The sequence below is a fragment of the Humulus lupulus genome, chromosome 2 (assembly GCF_963169125.1).
Source record: "Humulus lupulus chromosome 2, drHumLupu1.1, whole genome shotgun sequence".
In the NCBI taxonomy this organism is placed as follows: Eukaryota; Viridiplantae; Streptophyta; class Magnoliopsida; order Rosales; family Cannabaceae; genus Humulus; species Humulus lupulus.
Window position 1 is genome coordinate 289,341,358 of NC_084794.1, and position 21,481 is coordinate 289,362,838.

The 21,481-nt window shown below is 37.5% G+C and overlaps 2 protein-coding genes across 11 annotated transcripts; both read left to right on the forward strand.

The window, feature by feature from the left end:
• Positions 1–6,508: 6,508 nt before the first annotated feature.
• LOC133819731 (uncharacterized) lies at positions 6,509–12,242 on the forward strand. Of its 10 annotated transcripts, none has more exons than XM_062253054.1 (15): positions 6,509–6,761; positions 7,202–7,264; positions 7,558–7,612; positions 7,752–7,828; positions 7,964–8,160; positions 8,375–8,740; positions 8,840–9,054; positions 9,149–9,457; positions 9,600–9,774; positions 10,095–10,187; positions 10,301–10,392; positions 10,950–11,067; positions 11,209–11,294; positions 11,463–11,514; positions 11,620–12,242. In XM_062253054.1, the coding sequence occupies exons 5-15, from the start codon at positions 8,152–8,154 to the stop codon at positions 12,130–12,132; spliced, it is 2,028 nt and encodes a 675-aa protein (XP_062109038.1). In that variant the 5' UTR covers positions 6,509–6,761; positions 7,202–7,264; positions 7,558–7,612; positions 7,752–7,828; positions 7,964–8,151; the 3' UTR covers positions 12,133–12,242. The 10 variants fall into 10 exon arrangements, with proteins under 10 accessions (XP_062109038.1, XP_062109035.1, XP_062109030.1 ...); XM_062253051.1 differs by having other exon boundaries at positions 7,969–8,160; XM_062253046.1 differs by having other exon boundaries at positions 7,752–7,824.
• A 905-nt stretch (positions 12,243–13,147) lies between these two features.
• On the forward strand, positions 13,148–13,868 carry LOC133816778 (dirigent protein 16-like). Its single transcript, XM_062249097.1, has one exon. The coding sequence runs from the start codon at positions 13,148–13,150 to the stop codon at positions 13,826–13,828; it is 681 nt and encodes a 226-aa protein (XP_062105081.1). The 3' UTR covers positions 13,829–13,868.
• The last annotated feature ends 7,613 nt before the right edge of the window (positions 13,869–21,481 follow it).

The following is a 21,481-nucleotide window of genomic DNA, read 5'->3' on the forward strand; positions in this document are numbered from 1 at the left end:
GTGTTACCCTCTGCTTCTGCTTTAGCTGGGGGTTCTGATGCTGGTCGTAAGCATGGATCAGAGGGGAGACGCCCTACTTCTGCCTCCCGTAAGAACTGACTTTTGGAGGATGCCTTCGGAGGGGGTTTTGAATTCGTGAACAATCCTTCTCAGTCAGTTGAGGCAGGTCTGGCTGTCCCTTCTGAGACTCTCCCCATATGTCAAAAATCGGGGACTGCCGAAGTCACAGGTGTTCATACTTTAAGTGTTGACATTTTCACAACATCAACTGTGGCTTCTGACTCCCACCCAATAGAGGTCATCGTTGAATCCCCAAAGGGCACCAATACTTTTGAGTCTCCTAGTGCTTTTCTGGAGCAACTAACGCCCTCTGCAGTGCAGACGCCAGTGTATCTACCGAGTGACTTGGGCGAAGACGTTGGAGATGGGTTACTTGTACGCCCTACCATGCCATATCTTTCTGGAGTGGGAAAAATTGCGTTAACATCTGACAGTGTCATGGTGTCAACGTTATCAGAAGGTGGGGAGCCAGTTGCCCCCGTTGCTTCTGTTACTGCGTTAGCAGGGAGAGAAGCAAATGACAGAACGGGAGATGTGCCCGAATATGGACCTTCTGTGTCTACAGAGGTGATGGAGGAGATGCTACGCATAAGCAGACCTCATCTTCCTGCAGAAGATATTGGGTCATTGAGTGGGCAAGAGGACTTGCTGCAACAAGTGTCAGACCATATATGGATGGTAAGTTGGTTGAAAACTAGCATGATTCGTTATTATAAAATAGAGTGAGTATCATGTGATATGTATGTAGTGTGATTGGTGATAAGTGTAATTGATGTTTTGTAAAGCTACGTATGTGCTTCTGCTGCGAGACGGGAGTACGCAGCGGCTGTGCAGAACAGCTTTAAGCTGGCGGAGTAGGCGGTTAAGCTTGAAGAGGAGCGGGCAGGGAGAAAGATGGCCGAAGCAAACCGAAATGTGCTTGTGGAAGCCATCAAAAAGTTAGAAACGCAACTGGCAGAGGCTAAAGAGAAGGTTGCTGCCATAGAGGAGAAGCTAGTAGGTACTGTTGGAGTCGAGGTGGAACGAGACAAACTGAAAGCTGATCTGTTGGCAATGACCAATAAATGGATGGAGAAGAACCAAGTCTGCATTCATCACGAAGCCCAGATGGAAAAGCTTGACAACATGATAAATGACCTGCAAGAGGATGTAGTGTCGTTGCAAACAGATAAAGAGATTTTGGAGAAAGAAAAGAAAGAGCTGCAACGAAAGTTAGAGATGCTGGAAATGAGCGTTGCAGACGCCAAGCAGCAGAAGCTAGAGGTGGAACTCTAGTTAGAGAAGAGGTTGAAGGAAAAAGAGGAGGTGGTTTTAAAAACCGAGAGGCAATTGAAGGAGATGGATGAGGTATGTGTTCTTCCTGTATTCATTGGTGTATTGGTAAGTAATGTGTTGCATGTGTTGATGACAAGATTGATTTATTTTGCAGAGGGCAGAAGAGGCGGCAGTGGAAGCCACGAGGCAGCATATCCGAGATTGTGAGATCACCGAACGGAAGTTTGTGAGGATGGTTGAGGTGGACACTGCGAAATACCTTGATCTGGCACTGCGTAATAAGAAGCAGACCCCGGAGGAGAAATGGGCTAAGCTCGAGATGTACTGTAAAAGCATCGACGTGAAAGTTGGAGATTACAACGTCGACGAGTATCTGAATGAGCTTGGGGATCTGCAGATCACCTACCCAGCGCATCATCTGGAGAAGCTGAAGTTGAAAGGAGACGCACTGGGGTCGATTTAGAATGCTAATGGAGAAGCAGTAGAAGAAGGTGACGTGGCTGAGACTTCTAAACAGAAGGTGACAGAACCTGCTTCAGTTGCATAAGTCAAACCAGATGGCGAAAGAGGTGCCATAGAATGAACGACACATTATCTCTTCTTTTTGGTTTTGTTATTTTCTATTTTGTATTGATGCTTGTATATGCATTCTTTGGTCTTTTTGGCCGTTAATATGTAGACAATTGTAGATGTAATGGTACAAATTATCAATACAAGTTGAGTTTTGTTCACGTTGGTTGTTTGGTGTGTTAGTGGATGTGTTTTTCTCTGTTATGTACTTAATTGAAGGTATTGCAGCAGGTGAGAGTCAGATGGTGTATTCGGATAAGAGGCTTCATAGACCCTTTAGGCCATTGCGTGTGAGATATAGTAAAAACCTGTACAGATGGTGGGAGAGAATGTCTAGTTAAGTGTTGTGTGAGCAATTTAGCTTAGTGTTGTGGTGTTTGGTTGGTGTTGATGATATTGTTGTTGCAGGTGAGCATCGTGATTGGATGAAGGTGCCTTTTTTTAGGCGAATCTTCGATAACCCACAGTGGTTATACTCAACGTGGGCGCTGGGGGAATTAATAAGAAGTGGTATTCCGTATTACATATCGTGTGAGCGCTATGGATTGGGCCATCCGAAGCTAGAGAGTGCGATGGCAGAGTACATGCGTCGTATTGAATGAGATTAGATATTACCAAGAGAATACTTGTATATAGTAGATAAAACAATATGTTATATGTAACTAAAATCGTTATTAATGTAATATAATTTATAAATAACAGCTTTTGATCAATTGCCATTTTTGATTATCTGTGGTCTTCTGATTGCCTGAACTACAAATTTTACATCATTTTCGTGTGTTGATCATTAAAAGAGTCGAGTATATAGGTATGCCCGTGCTTAACATCTGTCGAACCGGATTGTATCACTGAGAGTATTGTACTTTGTGAAGCCCACGTTATTGTTTCATGTTAAACTTTCTTATGTCTAGAGAGTCGTGTTGGTGTCTTATTGGAACAGGATCGGCCCCTCGGGTGTATGAAAAAGCATGGCTGATGCTTTACCATTTGCCAGAGGGGGCGAGGCGGTTTAGCCCAGACGCTGAAGACAACATGCGGGGTTGGGCATCGAGGCAGAGCCGAGGAAGGTAGAGCCATGAGGCAGACGTCTTTCTAGTGCACCCATACCGAGGATTATGTGTGAAGGCTTGCTTGGGTAGGCTCGTACTCCGACAGAGGCACCCGTTGTACAGGATGTGGGTGCGACTGCGGGAAAAGTTCCTCCCAACCTTGGATTGCCAAACCAGTTAGTGTGTACTGGATTCGAAGCAGGGTTAGGCTGTGAGGTGCCGGGTCTGCCTGCCTCTTTAATGTACTGGGTTAGCCGTCCACTTCTCATGAGGGCCTGGATCTGATTGTGGAGGTTGTGGCATTCAGCAACTGTATGGCCGTGATCTTTGTGGAAGAGGCAGTATCTGTTTTTATCTCTTCTGTCAGGAGGAGTGGTAATCTTGTACGACTCACGCCAGATGGGTCTGTCTTTATTCTCTTCATAAATGACTTCCTGTGGGACGGTGTATTCAAAGGAGGGGTGTCGTGGTGACTCTCGATTTTTTCTTGGCCTCTTCCCTTCCTTTGCGTGGTCCGTTTGTTGCCTCTTCCGCTTGTCATTCCTCACAGGCGGGAGAGGAGGATTATTCGCTAGTGGAGCAGAAATAAGTGCGGATTTCTTCTGCGCACGCTCTCAAAATTCTAGGACTCTAAAGACGCCCTCGGCACGGATCTGGATCTTAGCCATGTCATAAGGCGGTGTCATGGTGAGATTTTCGTGCAAGAGAGATCCCACCTGCAAGCTTTTGATGCAGAGATTGGCCGCGGTAACTGGGTCGACGTCGCGGATCTGATGCACGAGGTCAATGAAACACTGTAGATACGACTTTGGATGTTCATTTTCCCCTTGCTCGATCCGATAGAAGTCTGCCATTGTTCTTGGTGCCTCACGGTTTGCACTGTACTGTTGGAGAAAAGCTCGTCGAAGGTCTCCAAAACTGTTGACGGAACCAGGCTTCAATTTCCTAAACCACAGCAGAGCCAGCCCAGAGAAAGTCGTGGAAAAGACCTTGCATTGTATGGCTTCGTTGTTGGCTTCTAGGGCCATCTTCTGCTGGAATTGAAACAGGTGGTTTAACGGGTCTCCCTTTCCATTAAACGCAGGTAGAGAAGGGATTACGAAGTCTCGCGGTTTGGGCTCATTCTGAATCCACTCTGAGAAGGGAGACTTCTCAATGGTTCTTGATACCCGATCCATGTGCTCGGTTGCGTGAACGGACCTCCCGTCTGAGAACTTCTGCATCATCTCTTCTTTCCAATTGTCTAAGAATCGGATGGAGGGGGTACGGTCCTCAGCTGGTGAGTCATGCGTGGCCTGTTGTGTGGTCTGTTGGGGCCCGATCTCAACGGCTGGCTGAGTCGACCTGATGGGCTCTGCTTCGGTTCGCACATGTGTGTCACAGTGTGTCGCTCGTCTTTCTTCGACCCCTTGATGAAGATGGGTTGGGGAGGGCGGTGGGGGACCATGGGATCCTCTCTGCCGAGGCGTGTTTTTCTTTGAGGGGAATTGATGCGGTCGACTGGAACTTCGGGTCTACCAAGGTCGAGATTGTCGTTGCCTTGGGTGTTGCGCGTAGCTTCGATGGATTTGCACAACTTAGCGTTCTCAGCTTCGAGCCTAGCCTGAGCTTCGGTTAGTGCTTTAATGGCTTCGTCAAATCTCTGCTAGCTGGTCTCCAGTAGGCGACACATTCTGTCGACTTGGTCGCTTACGTCCGCTGGTGGGACGACCTGGGTGACGGGACTCGACACTCCGTTGCCCTTTGGTGGCATGGCTCCAAGGTTCGAGAGTGTCTTAGTTGCGAAAGAAAAGTTCTTTGATTTCTTGATTCAATGATGTGGCTAAGATAGAAACATTGTTCCCACAAACGGAGCCAATTGTTGATGCAACAAATGTGTCTTTCCATAATTGGAGGTATGAGCCGACAATAGATGGTGCTCCGATCCTGCTCCGGTGGTGAAGAACGCCTTTGATCCGTCGAGGATACCTACAAGAAAGACACTCCGATGCCTAAGTCAGAAATTTCTTCGATCCCATTGTTTGAATAAGAATCCCATATTTATAGAACAAAAATGTGAAGTGTTTAGTTGGTTCAACCGAACCCTTGATTGGCGGGGGAAACATAACTGAATTTCCCTCCAAAATGTGTTGATTTTAAATTAAATACTCGGAAGTCAGAGGTGCAGATCGCTTCTGACCTATAGCTTCTGTCTTCAGAGCTTCTGCAAATCAAAATGATTCGTTTTGAATATTCGGCAAATGAGGAAAGAACTTTAGGCCGAATATCTTGGGCCCAAAAGTATGATTGTGTAACTAAATAAGAAATTAGAATAACATTTATTTTCTATAAAGAATAGATAAGTTTATTCTCCAATCATTGATGTGTGATTTGAATAATATTATCATGAATGTTTTGTACTTTAAATATGGTAGTTTGTGATCTAAAATGTTATCGTATTATTTTTTAAAAAAGAAAACCATAAAAAATATTTTGGTTTAATTTTTCTTTTAATATGTTTATGTCATTATTTTATGTATAATATTATTTATTTATTTAAAATTTATATTATGGCTATCATAAAAACTTAATAAAAATAATTAATAAATTTTCTAAGTAAAACTAAACTAAGATGCATTGTACGTTGCTTGTACCTAGGATAAATAAATATACAAAATTATATATATTTTTATCTAACTTATTTCCTCAAAAAATATTAATACTAAATAAATAACTAATTTATTTTTCTATAAACGAAAAAGGGAGGAGGGGCTACCGGTGTAGCTACCTCTCAGGCCAATACCATGAGAGCTCCAATCTTGCTAAAGAATATTGATCAATACCATTCTCGACGGGTAGGCATGTAAATGGGGCGGGTTTGCCCCGCCCCGCAAACATTTTGCCCCTCCCCGACTTAATCGGGCAGGTGTGCCCTGCCCTATTTGCCTAATTTAACTATTTTTTTTTATAAACATTAAATTATAATTTTAGAATTTTCCCTAAACCTAAATATTATTTTTTATTGTAATCTTTATATTTTACACTTGGTATCAACTACATCATCAAATATTATATTATATTATATATTTTTTTATTTTAAAATTTACAAAATAAATATAAGAATAAAGATGAATCATATAAAACATATTTTTGAATATTTATAATTCTTTCTAATCTATATACAATTAAAAATATTCTAAACCACATATAAAATGTCAATTTTACATACTATGTATATAAATAGCATAAGAGAATTGAGTTACAGTATAGAAAAAAAAAAATTGAAGCGGGGCGGCCCCACCCCGCTTAAATTCCTAGCTTGAATTCCTAACGGGCCCCGCCCCGAATTCGGCCCCGTTTTAATCAGGGCAAAGATGCCTCGTCAGGTCGGGGCCCCGCCCGCCCCGCCCCGCCTCACCATCCCATTTTGCCATGCGTACCGACGGGTCACACCCACAAGGGATTATTTATTTTCAATTCTATTCTATCTTGCTTAACCAACCAAGTTTTATATATTTTTAACCTTGAAAATAAAACTTTTTTTTTTGAAAGGGTGAAGAATAAAACATGAAAATAAAAAAGAAATAATTAAAGAGATACTCATCTGCATATGGTAATAATAGGAGACAACAACGTTCTTCCCACTCACACTCACATCCTCACTCCGCCATCATCCCTGTCCGGTCGATAATCCTTTCTGCCGTCATACCCGCCGACTCCGAGTGCCGCCGTCAATTATTGTAATTATCAGGACAGCATGAGCTTCATTTCCGGGAGCTGAGCCTGAGCCTGAGCCTGAGCCTGAGCCTGAGCCTGAGCCTGAGCGAGGTATATATTTTTGTATCGGTAAGATGGTTGATTTGTTTATTCATCATCATCATCATCATTTTTTGTTTCTCGCTAAGTGAACTGCCGTTGCCATCATGCTCTTAAAATGTTTGATACAATTACTGAATGACCTTTTAGAGTAGTTATTGCGAAAAAAAAATGATCATATTTGCATATCATTATATTTTGGGAGACTTGGTTGTATTGGCAGCTGGAAGGCAATATATATATATATATATAAATTTATTTGATATAATTGATGCACATTTTATCTTAAAAATCTTTTACATTCATTTTGGTTGCCTTGGGCACCTCTTATTCTGAGGAATGAGGATGATAGCTCCTTAAGGCCATGCCTCTTGCTTTGAACAAATAAGAAAGCATTAATGTGCTTATTTAGATATCTTCCTTATCTTAATTCTGTTTTCCTCCATTTTTAGGTATTCTAAGCTAGGGTGATTCCATCTCGTGCCGCCTTTGAGCTTCGTTTATCTAGTTGAATTGTAAGCTAGATATGCCTATATCTACATTGTCATTTTGTTTGTAGACCTAGACTACAGGCTCATCATTTAAAAAAAAAATTTCTTAATGTCAAAAGCATCTTATTTCTTGAGCATTTTCCAATGTTATGAATTTAATTTTTTATTAATTCTAAATTTTCCAAGAGTAAATTAAAATTTGTTACAAAAATTTTATTAAATGAAAATGTTTATAGATTCAGAATATAATTGTGCTATAATTTCCGATCCATAACCAAGTGATTTTTTTTTCCTTTCTATTTTCTAAATGTGAGCAGTGATCACGAGGGGAGTTCTGCTCAATGCTCATCAGTGTATGGTAGTAGTTTTAAGGTCATTTTCTATGAAGCACAATCCTAAAGGACTTCGCAAAATGAACTCTTCCTCAATTTTTTTTTTTCCTTTTAAAAAAAGGTAAATAAATAAAGATCATCTTTCAGTCTCACTCACGGCTCTTGTTCTCACTCATCAGCCATATTGTCTCTCTTGCCACCACTACTGCGTTGTGTTTCTGTCTCCCTTGTCACTACCCTAAGATTGGTGAAGTAAGTAAGCAATCTGTACCCCCTTTTAATTAGTATAAGAAAACAAACAAGGAATGTTATTTGGGTTTTGATGAAATGTCAATGCATTTTCTCTTAATATGATGTTCTCTTTACTAACTATGTCTTTTTAATCGTCTAGATCAGTTTCTATTGCAGATACAGCACTTTCGGCCTTGAGGTCCTGTAAAGGGTCATATTTTCAATATTAGGGTTTACACGATAAAGCTTCTGAAGGGATCACACTTTGGGTCTGTAGCTAGCCAGCTTATAAAGCTGTTCAAGTCTCCAGTCTTTGCTTTGAAGCTTTTGGCCTGACCTTTTACTTCTATGAAGTTTGTGAGTTCTATTCCACCAGTTACAACAATTCAAATTACTTACGTTAAAGTTTTATAACTGTTTGTGCAGGTGGGTGCTTTTACTTTGGACATATACTTATTGTAGTTATAAGAATTCAAATAACCTTCATTATATATGGATCTGTTTGTGCAATTGGGTGTTTTTGCATTTGGCATGTATCCATTAAAGTTTCTAATTATTAACTTATTAACAGACGTGTTTGAGCAAAGGTGGTGGTTTCCATTTTCCATCATGTCACATACTCAATATTTGTGGCTTTAGGATTTTGTTCAACGTCCCGTTGGACCTCTCAGCTCTTACAATCTTCTCTCCTATCCCAAATGATTTTGATACTTCATTAGATGAAGAAAATCTTTGTTGCCCAGAGTCTGACATACATAGGAGACCAGAAAAAACCACCCTCAACACAAGAAATCTAGTGTATGCAGAGCCTTGTTATAAAACTGTTACAAATCTACACTTGTGGAATGCCTCTTTCATTGATGTTGTACTTATCTCGAGCCCAATGGGCATGCTTGGATTACCATATCTTACTCGAATGAAGGGTTTTTCTGCTAAGGTATGATATAATGTGCTTGGTCTTGTTTTAACTTTTTAGCCGAATCTATAAACTAATTTTGGATTTTTATTTTGCATTGTTAATTCCTAAATGGGGCAGATATATGTAACTGAAGCCACTTCTAGACTTGCGAAACTTATGATGGAGGACCTTGTGTCAAATCATATGGAATACAAACAGTATTATGGAGTCAAAGAGTCTGTTTTCCCTCAAGGGATGAAGTTCGAAGAGCTTGATCAACTTCCACCCACATTGAAGGAGATTGCTTTAGGCAAAGATGGGGAAAATTTGGGTGGTTGGATGCCCCTATACAGGTGATTTACAATCATATCTTATTTACGTTTATGATTTAAAATTGATGAATAGCTAGCTTTTGTATTGGAGAATATAACAAAAGGAACTTCACAGTGCAGTTGATGTGAATGATTGCTTGCAAAAGGTTCAAACACTTAAATATTTGGAGGAAACCTGCTATAACGGCACATTGATCATAAAGGCAGTCAGCTCAGGGGTAGAAATTGGTGCTTGTAATTGGGCAATAAATAGTCCAAAAGGGGATATTGCATTTATTACCAGTTCCATCTTTCTTTCTGGGCATGCAATGGATTTTGATTACCATGCTCTTGAAGGGAAAGATTTGATTTTATATTCAGATTTCTCTTTCATGGATGACCTAGATAGTGGATTCCACTTTGCTCCAATAACTGATTCTATCAGGTATCTTTTGTTCTGATAGTTCAATTTTTTATCAGGGTAACTTCATTTTGGTTTGATCCTTTCTGATTTTTGTAGATATTATCAAATAGAGTAACTGGATCTTTGGTGTTTCTTTTGTTTTTTAACTTGATTAATTGGCCAGATCTTTAGCTTCTGCTGATATTTCAGAGGAAAGGGACAAACTAGCTTTTGTATGCTCTTGTGCGATTGATTCTGTTAAAAGTGGCGGCTCTGTTCTTATTCCCATTGATCGGCTTGGAATTGTTCTGCAGCTATTGGAAGAAATATCGGCTGCTATAGATTCTTCAAACATGAAGGTATATTATGTGAATAAAAGAGGATACCTGGATTAAGTAAACCCTATTCAAACAATGAGGTGATCATTTCTATTTCATGCTCAATGATTGTGAAGAATCAATGTGAGACTGATGGATTTATGTCCAACTGTAATTGATGCCTTAGTAATTGGATACATGGGGTGTACCTGGTGTGTTATCACTTGTAAATACTATTTTGGTTTCTTTGTGTTTGCCCATTGCCATTTCTGAACATGATTTTGGACAGCAAGAAAAAAAAAAGTTGGAACAACACCGCAAAGCCATGTTTCTTAATCTATAATGTATCCATCATGTTTTAGGTTCCCATATACTTCATTTCTTCTGTAGCAAAAGAATTATTAGCTTTCACAAATGTCATACCTGAGTGGCTGTGCAGAGAGAGGCAAGAAAAGGTACATATTCTTCTGGCTAACTGGACACAATTTTTATCATGGCTTTAAACATAACTGATAGGATGTGAACTTATAAACTAAACTCTGAACGTATTCTGAATTTGATTATTCAGCTGTTTTCTGGTGAGCCATCGTTTGCCCATGCCGAGCTCATAAAGCAGAAAAAGCTTCATGTGTTTCCAGCCATTTATTCACCTGAATTATTGTAAGCTATGCTATTCTCATTTTTATCTTTTCTCTTCTTTTTTTTTCTGTCTGGATATTCTTCAGTTATGTTGTACTCTTACATATGTCATTTTAACCTATAGGATTTTTCTTTTTCCTTGTTGGCATAAATTCATAATGTATATGTTATATATATGAAAATTAATATTTAATCGAACTTGACAAGATTTATGACACATGCTCAATGTGAAATGTGTTGCTCTTATCCATGCAACTTGATCAGAGGATTGAATGATGTGTTGGCAGTGGTACCATAGACATGTGTTATGTATGATTTACCAACTTTTCATTAAGATCAAACTTTGTTGCTCACTTGCCTAAAATGTTTTTCACGAGTACTTGGGAAAGATAAGGAAGCACGCATATCATTTTGCACTTTCAAGGGATAACAATGCGAGACTATTTAGCAAGATATAACACGTACTAGTTAAACTTGGGTGCGTCTAGGAACTTTTTCAAGGTCACTTTGGTGTTTGCTATAATTTTTTTTAACTATTATTTATTTTCATTCCCTTGAAATTAACGTCTTGTACATAGAATAAATTGGCAGGAACCATGCATAGTATTTTGTCCTAATTGGAGTTTACGACTTGGTCCCGTTGTTCATTTGCTTCAGCGTTGGTGCAGTGATCAAAATTCTTTACTTGTTCTTGAGGTTCAGATTCTAATGATTTTCTTTTAATTTCACTAACTTTCGTGTTGTTATCAATTATGTACATTACTTTACAAAAAATTTCAGTAATATGTTTTTTGAAAGTTGAAACTGCCTCATATGTTAGAAATTGTCTTATTGCAGAATGGAATTGATGCTCAGCTGGCTCTTTCACCTTATAAGCCCATGGAAATGAAGGTTCTTCAGTGCTCATTTCTCTCTGGAATAAGGTAGTGTACCGTGAACCTATAACTCTTTCCCCTATTTTTTTTTATCTGGGAAGACCAATTTATGTTGATAATATTGTTGCATATCTATTACCTCTCTTCCTCAACATATTGAAATGGTCTCATCCTCAATTCCTCTAGTAACACATGAACTTTTATTAAACTTTGCAGTTTGAGTAAAGTTCAACCTTTGTTGGAGATTTTGCAACCGAAAGCTGTTTTGGTACATATCATTCTTTTTAATTCTTTGATGCTGAATGAGAAATCTATTTTGAAATAATATATTTCCTTTTACCTCTTTAAGTTTTCTGTTTCCTCTTCAATATAGTTTCCTGAGGATTTGAGGCAGATTAGTTTTCAAGAATCGACGCCCTTCTCTATCTCGCACTACTCTGAGAACGAAACACTAGTTATACCAAGTTTGAAGAGCTCAGAATTTGAACTGTCAATGGAGTTGGCTACACAATTCCGTTTCAAGAAGTTGAAACAAGAACACATTAATGTGACAAGGCTAAAGGGAGAGCTCCTTGTTAGCAATGGCAAACATCAGTTGGTCTCTGAGACCAACCAGGCAGACCAGAAGAAATGCAGGCCCGTTCTATGCTGGGGTTCTCCTAGTATAGAAACTCTTCTGGCAGCATTGTCGGAAAGGGGCATAAGTGGAACAGTGGAAGGCGGCGCTGTAGATTTGGAGTGTGAAAATGTTTCAGTGATACATGTCGGCGAACCTAATAGAGCTTGCATAAAAATCGGAGTAACCATTACTGTTGTTACAGCTGCTGATGAAGATTTAGCTCGCCGGATTTCAGAGGCTATATATAGTGTTATTGACAATACTTGAGAGGCCAATTTTTTTCCCTCTTTTGCCAATTTGACCTGGATAACATGGACATGTTTCTGTATATATTATTTAAATGTTGTTGAATGCTATACATAGTGTTCTTGACAATACTTAAGAGGCCAAATTTTTCCCTTTTATGCCAATTTGTACTGGATAATCCGGACATGTTTCTGTATATTCTTCCCTGCTTGCTATCATACTAATGAAGAAATTATAATTTAAAAGGGTAATTTTCATTACTGTTAAAAATTGTTTCTGAACAATTTTCACTCTTTCCTATTCAAAAAAAAAAAAAAAAAACTCTTTCTTGATTCATTTGTATTCTGTTTTTTTACAAAAATTGACAAAATTCAAAGCCTATATGTATATTATTTTCTTATTTATTTTGTATATTTCGAATTATTTCTAACTACTGTTTGGTGGCAAATAGTTACCCTAATTTAATTTCTTTTTTATTTTTTATTTGAACACTAAAGCCAAAAGTCGTCATATTTATGCATGAGTGTTATTATTTGGTACTACATAAAGTGGCACCTTATAATTATTTAGCGATAATTCTATAATATTTATTAAATTCAAATAAATGAGATTCGATATTAGTTTGCACTGATACTGATACATTAACTCTTTATTTTGTTATTTTGTTGTGCAGTGGTGCCCTTAGCAATTCATTTTGCATTTCTTCTTTATTCTTCAGTCAAAGTACTCCTCGTATCACGTCCCACTCATGCAACCTGACAAACAAAACATGCAACATAGCATGAAAATATGTTACGTACGAAAACGTCTTATCCAAATTTCAACAACCTCTCCACCTTTCTTTTGACTCCTATAAATATATATAGTAATATATATGTGTTTATATACATACACTACAACAACTCCACAATATCTTGTAATAATATTCACTACTCTAATAATATAATAAGAACACTATAGCTACAACATCCATATAAAAAAGAATATATCAAGTACTACCTTCAAAGTTCAAACCAATTCATATCTCCCAAAAGAAATGTTCACGAAATCATCACTAAATTCCAACTTACTATTATTCATTCTAGTAGCATTATTATTATTAGTAGTAACAAAAACCAGTTGCAGTACTAGTTATAATAATCCATTAGAGCTTTACATGCACGACACTGTCGGGGGCACTAGTCCCACGGCGAGACCAGTCACCGGCTTATTAGGCAGCATCTACACCCGCCACGTGCCATTCGCTAAGCCAATCGGGTCCCATCCCCCGGGCCGTGCTGGTGGGGTCCTCATCCCCAATCCAAACGGCGCCGTTCCAACCGTAATGGGTTCCGACGGACTCAGCCTCGGGTTCGGGACTATAACCGTGATCGACGATGTGCTCACGAGTGGGCCGGAGCTGGGGTCCCAGACGGTGGGAAGAGCTCGAGGGGTGTACGTGGCCAGCTCTGGAGATGGGAGCAGTGTCATGATGACGTGTACGGCTGTGATGGAAGGAGGGGAGTATGGGGATAGTCTCAACTTTTTTGGAGTATATAGCAATAATAATAATAATAATAATAATATCGGAAGTGCCACGTCGTCACGGTTGGCGGTGGTCGGCGGGACTGGGAAGTACAAGAACGCCGCTGGGTTTGCGGAGGTCCGGTCGCTTGTTCCGACTGGTCCACGTGGCGTCAATGGTGGGGAACGTTGCTCAGGATTATTGTTCATCTAAGTTAACGAATAATGATTCAAACAAAGTGAGACTGTGATTTTAAGCACTTATTATTATGATTATTAATTTTTTTTGACCTAAGTTTTGGGAAGTGATCTTTTTTGTTTGAGCAACAATTTTTTTTTTTTTAAGAAAAAAACACACATACGCATTAGAATTTAGTAGTGTTTCTGTTTTTTTTTCTTATGTAATATCAAAATTTTAAATCACTACTCAAATATGTATAAATTATTAGGGCACTCATATATAACAGTACTGAGCTGTTTTAACGAGTATATATTGATCTAAAATGTAATTAATTAGTTAAAAAGATGGGCGATAATAATCTCGGTATAGTACTAATTTAGCACAATATTACACTTTTAATAAATATTTATTAAAATTGACCGATTAAATTGATGAAATCTATTGTTCGTGATACCTTAACTTATTAAATTAAAATTTGTGAGATTGATTTTTAATTTAATTACATATTAAGTGTTATCCCATATTGGATACCTTAATATATATTTTATATTAAAACTTAATGTGTTATAATCATTCTTATTCATTTGTTTACTTTTATTTAGTAATTAATGAAAAGTTCACGTAAATATAAAAATAATAATTATAGTTTCTATATTTATTGTAAAAAAATAATTATACAAAATATGATAAGTTTTGGAAAAAATAAATTAAAATATGGTAATTCTTTAAAATATAAAAAATAGGTTACTATAAACATAATTACACAAAATTCTCTCTCACTCTCTCCCCTCTCCCTCACGATATCTCTCTCTATTTTCTCCTTTCGGCCTCTCTCCTCCCCCATTCGGTTCCCTCATCTCAGACTTCTGTCAGCGATACCACCTCCGCCCCTGTCTCCATTAGCGACGTACCTTCGCCCCTCTGGTTCTTCTTATTCTTTCTTCAAATTTGGTTTTATTCTTCTTCTTATTGTTGTTCTTCTTCTTTTTCATAACTGATTTTGCCATTTCAAATCTGATTTTGCACTTCATATTTGATTTTTCTGTTTTTTTTTCCAATTATGTTTAAGTAATCAGGTACCATGACATTTGATTCTTTTTATTCATATTTAATTTGTTTTTTTTACCTAGCTGTAATCACTTACGATAACGATTAATTTATATTATTTTCTTTAGATTTGATTTTGTTTTCGCACCTGACTAAGTAACTAAGTACCAGGCAACTAGTTCTTTTTTTATATCTATTTTTTCAAACCTAGCTGTAACCAGTTACAATTATGATCAATTTATATTTTTTGTTTGGATCTTATTTTTATTCAGGTTTGGCTACGTAATCGGTTACCATCGCAACTGGTTCTGTTTTTTTTTTCCATTTTTTTTCAAAACTAGCTGTAACCAGTTACCTTCATGATCAATTTAGTTTATTTTTTCATATCAGATTTTTTTTCCAAATCTCACTAAGTAACCAGTTACAATTCAGTTGATATTTTGATAATGATATTGTTTACCAAGTTTTTCCGAGTTTTTCGGAAACTAGAATTATGAAAGATTTAGAGAGCTAAGAGAAAAGAGTTAAAGATAATCACACTAGAGATTTTACGTGGTTGGGGCGTTAAAGAGCCTTAGTTCATGAGTCTATTGTATTATAGCTTAAGGAGCTTTAGTAATGGAGTTTTCTCTGAGTTTGAGCAGAATGTATGCTTACAAGAGAAAAATCGGATCCTTTCCATAGTGCACAACTGTTCATATTTATAGGCAGGTGAGTGATCTGGGCTTAGGCTGGACTAATTCGGACCCAATAAGGGTATAAAGACTATTTTCTCACTAATGGAGACTTAATACAAAGGATTTTATTAAATAAAATACATTAATCAGGGCCCATTGGGCTGGCTTGAGCATAACCACGTTGTAAGACTGACAATAGTACACAACTTCAGTCTGGTTCGTGTGGCCTCCTAAGGAGATCCGGGGGACAGGATCCGTTAGAGTAGTGGCAGTACTATTCTGAATAACGACGTACATTCCGTATGTAACCTCTTCTGCAGGTTAGTTGAGGAGACAAAACTCCGTGTTTCTTGGGGTGATGTCAGTGTCGGGGACAGTTTATCACGCCTAACTTGATCACCTGATCCGTTGTCGTTTACCAACATCCCGATCCATTTACCAGGACCCTGGTTCATTTACCAGAGCCCGGGTTCATCCCTTATCGTCCCGATTCATTTTAGACTTGGAAACGTCATCCATATCGTCATCCCGAGACATCTTACCCTGGGTCCGGGAAGACAAAACATGCCAACTTCATGGCCCCGACTTATATTCCGCGATAATATTGGGCTTACTGATATTTGGACCACCAGGATGTACTCCTTCCCCGTCTATTGGGCTTGGTCTAGGCCTCGGGTGCCTTCATGATAGCACATGGACTTAGTGCACGGGGCCACGTGTGCGGGGAGGAAACGGGGATAACATGTACATTACTAAATAAATCAAAATTATTTTTATAGTTGTAACCAGTTATTATAACACCACTTAAAAAGTAAAACTGATTTTTATAGTTGTAACGAGTTACCACATATCACTAAAAAAATTTGACAGTGACATACAATTACTACCACAAAAAAAAAAAAAATTGTTTTGATAGTGGTAATTGGTTACTGCGGATAAAATGTTGATTGAAAAAGATAAAAAATGGAAGAAAATAACAAGAAATGAAAAGAAAAAAAACATGGTGATGAAGGTCTCTGTTTTTTTTCTTCAAAAAATAATATAAAAAATAATACAAATATATTAAAATTATAAAAATACTATCAAAACATATTAAAATTAGCTACTAAAAATGTATAAAAAAATCAAATATGGTACACAAATAAAATGTTACAAATATATGGAAAAAACTGCCATAAAAATGTAAATAAAAAAATATACTATAAAAAACTTTAAAAAAAAAACTGCCATCTTTTTTCAAGTTTAAAAAAAATTCATACTTGTTGTAATTTCCTCTTTAGTAATAGGAAAAGTTTATGGGCCCACATGAATTTGGGAGAAACCAATGAGAATACTTTCCCTCCCATTTTCTTAAGTAATGTCATTATTAGTAATCAATTTTTATTTATTTTATTTTATTTTTTATTATTAAAATTTAAAGACAAATTTACTGTAAAAAATCTTCTCTTTAAAAAATATACATTTTTTATAAAAGAACAATTTAGTCAAATTAAAGCATTCGGATTGCCTTTCCTCATTATGTGAACAAAATAAAATATTTCTGATTTCTTTTTTTGGTCAGTTTAGTAAACAACATAATAAAATAATGATTATAATTCTTCAATATTTTATTCTTATTCATATCTCCATTAATTTATTTTGATTACGATTACAATTTAGTAAACGTGACATAAAAGGAATCGAAGTTAAAGGTCTTTTAATGACCTAAAACACGCCTAATCCCCTCATTCTCTCCTTCTTTCTTCTCACGAACAGACCTGAAAACCCCTTAACCATATATGACTAGCATAAGGTTTCGACTATTTTTAGCATTTTATTTATTTTTTCTTCACAATATTCCTCTATTTTCACTAAAAACTGAAATAAATCATTGAAATTAGGTTTTTATTTTAGTTTGAGTGTTAAAAGTGGCATCTTTGGCTGTTGTAGCGTCCCAAATTTGCTAATAAGACTTTGGGCCTTAATTAGCATGCCTGGAGGGCAATAAGTGGTTTATTATGTTAATATGTGAATTTTATGAGTATGTGATTAGAGATGCATGATTAGGTGAATTAATTATGCATGTGTGTCCCGTTTGGTTAGTAGGGGCATGTTTGTAATTTTAGCCTGTTGAGGGCATAAATGTAATATTTGCGAATATTGTGATATATTTGTGTTGCACGATTCGAGATAGTTCTAAGGAGCGATTTAGCTAGAAAGTCACAACGGGGTTGAATACCCGACTCGGGGCGAGTCGAGGGGTATTTCGAGCATTAAGCATGTTATTGGGTTATCGGGTTATGAAAATAAATATTTTGAGATATATTTGAAGTTAGAACGTTTAGGAGAGAATATCGGGGAAATTTACCATTTTTCCATCGGGGACGTTTTGGTACCCCGCGCCTTGGAGGTAACTTAAGAGACTTAAGTTAAGTAAGAAAAAACTAGGGAAACCCTCAGAACTTGGTAAACCGACCCAAAACACCTTTCTCTCTCTCCTTCAGTTCTCTCCCTTCTCCCTCTTGTGTTTGAAGATTTTGATGAGTTAAAGAATTGGCAAGCTTAGTTCTTAAGGAATTGAAGCTGGTTGTGGTTAAGGATTAGCTCAAGGGCAAACTTATCAGTTGAGGTAAGGATCCTAACACTTAATTATCTGGGTTTATGCTGAGTTTTGTTGGTGTTTCAAGGTTATGCATGTGAGCTAGGTGGTGGATCACTCTTGAGTTTCTAGATGAGTTTTAGGGTTAGTTTTTGTTAGGTTTTGTTGCTGAGACTATAGTAGAACATCTGTGGTGATTGAATTGGATTGTTAGATTGATTTTGGGGTAGATTGGCTTGGTCTTGGTGGTGAAAATGGATGATTTTTCTGGGTTCGAAGGGTCTAACACGGCATTGTTCTTGTTGAGTCGTGGCCCTCTAGAAAAATTGGGAGGCTAGGAAGAAGGGCGGGCCGCGGCACACCATAGATTGGGTCGTGGCGTGTATAGGCTGATTTTGGGGGTTGGGTTTCTGGTTGAGGCGGGCCGCGGCACAAGGCCTTGGGGTAGCGGCGCTTAGTGGGTTTTTGGACCCCAAGAAGGTTTTAGGCTCAGGAATCCAAAAGTTAAGGCTTGGGATGGATTTTATCACCCATATTGATAGAATTCAAAGTCCTAGAGACTAGAATTATATCCCAAAGTTATTTAATGGATTAGAACTTGATGGATGGATGTTGTTGATGTGTTGTGACTAGGTTTTCAGTGAGGCTCGGACTAGGGGACTGTGCTCGGGATATCGGTGCTCGAAAATCTCAGGACACAGGTAAGAAAACTGTTGTACCCATAGAGCAGGGCGTGGCCATATAGTTTGTATTGCAGGGCACGACCCTTTGTGATTATGATGCACGGCGTAGCCCTATTGTGTATGCTTGTATTTGTTTAAGTGTTTGTTAAGTTTATGCTATGTGCTGCATATCTGTAAATGTAGGCGAGGACCGGGAACGACGAAGGCTGAGAACGGCGAGGGCCGGGAACGGCAAAGGCCGAGAACAACAAGGCCGAGTACGGCAAGGGGCCGAGAGCAGCGTTGAGCATGCGGAGTGTGAGTTGCCAGGGTGAGACCCCTATTGGATACTTGGGATATCCTCACGGTGTAGACCGCGAACCCAGGGCTTAGTAAAGCGCCTGGGACGGCATAACTATTATGTGTTTAGCCTGTTGGCGATTTTATTATATGTTGATTAATAGATATGCATATGTTGATTGCTTGTGTGGAGTTTTCTTGCTGGGCTTCAGCTCATGAGTGCTCTATGGTGCAGGTAAGGGCAAGGGGAAGGTCGACCAACCATGAGTACGGAGAGCGTGAAGCGACATGTACATGTTCGGCCTGCCTGGCTGTCACGGCCAGGGATGTTTTTGGGAGATGTTCAGTATTAGTCCGAATTTTGTCGTTTGGTCGACCTTAATCATATTTTTGAGTTGTAAATATTTCTAAACAGTATTTTGGGATCCCAAATGTTTAACGCTTTATAATATTCAGTGAATGATTACATTTTCAAATTATATGACTTTTATTACAGTTTAGCTCCACTTTTAACCTAAAACCTCGATTAGCGAGTTAATTGCATGATTTAAACTCACTTAGTAACGACTCAAAGGAAGTAGGGCGTTACAGTTGTGATTATGTGTGGTCAGAATATTGGTGTTTCTCACTGGTTTTTGGCCACATTTTGAGCTTTGAAAGTCATTTTTGAGCTTCCAAGAGTGATAGTGTGGTCTAAACAAGGTATGAATCTCTAAATATTTGTTTGTATATTTTTTTTCTTCAGATTTATTCAAATTTCTCATTAAAAATGTTATTGTTTGACAATTTATAAGTTTTTAATCTTGGTTTGGAGTTGGAGTTGGGCATTGAACTAGGTAAAATCTTTAAAGTTTTTTTTTTTTTTCATAAATCCGATTTTTATTTTATGAATATGTTAAATTTTTATTATGTTTAGGTTTTTTTAATCTATATTTGGAGTTGGATTTCGGAATTGAAGGAGGTAAAATCTTTAAAATTTAGTTGTTAATTTTTTTAAATCTGAATTTTTATTATTTTATGTTTTGATTGAACATGTTAAAATATGATAATGTATACATTTAGAATCTCTATTTAGATTTTTTTTTATCTATTTTTTTATGAATAAATTGTAATTTTGTAATGTTTGTTATTAGTTATTATAAAGTCAATAATTATAATATTTTATGGTTGTTTAAACTTTTTATGTTTAGTGGTAGGTTTTTAATTGGTGGTGACTATATTGAAGATTGATTTTGGAGGTGATTATGAATTTTATTTTATTTATTATTATTGACACATTTATTTATAGAGTTATAGTTTAAACTTTTTAGGTTTGGTAGTAGGTTTTGAATAATATATCAGAATCTGTGTGTTTGTGGTGATAACCATAAACCCCAAGTTTGAAGTAACCTTATCATTCTTCTTGACTGGATAAGGTTACTTTGAACTAGGGGGTTTATGGATACCATCAAAATTCAAGGTCATCATTCAATATGGAAAATGGATTAACACGAGTTCTACTATAATTTGAGACTGTTTACCGAGAATTTCGGAAACTATATTAACGAAAAGTAAGCGAGATTAATGATATGGAATTTAAAAGATATAAACAAGATTTTTACGTAGTTGAGGCGTTAATGAGCCTTAGTCCACGAGACAGTTGTATTAGAGCTTGGAAAGTCTTTTACAATGGAGTTTCTTTCTATGTTTTAACAGAGTAATTGTATACAAGTCGAAGAGAGGGGTCCTTTTTTCAGGGCTCTGTCACCTGTATTTATAGGCTCACAGGAACACTGGGCTTGGGCCGGGCATAACCCGGGCCCATCAAGGATATAGATACCCTTGGCTTCTCTGTCGGAAGCCCAATACAAAGGATAAAAATACAAAAGACTGAGAATGACTGAAGCCCACTAGGGCAGCCCAAAGCCTATATTTCGCCCGAAAAAATGGGGTTTTTGGTCTGGGCATCCCGTGTAACGTCCCTAAGGTAGGGTACGTCTGCCACATACTCGTAATTCTAGGGTTTACGAGTATGTAAGGCACTTGACTAAAAGGATTAAATAAAATGATACGAAGAAATACAGAAAATTTAAAACTTTTATATAAACTTATTAGTAGAAATTATTACACGTATGAATACTTTAAATTTAAGGCAGCCATATGAAAACTCTAAACCATTATTGCATTGCTACTGAGTCCGTGCTCCACAAGTTGCTCAACAGCTAAAGCCACACCTGGAAAAATGTTGGAAAATAACATAATGAGCTAACGCTCAGTAAGCAAATCTCATGCATACACATACACATGAATGTCGTGAGTTTGTAGTGCACATATACTAATATGCTGACTTATATACTTATGCATTTCATTTATTGCTCAAGCACTTTCAAACTTTACTTTTATGCTCTTTTTTTTAGTTTCACATTTTTATGGGCCCAATATC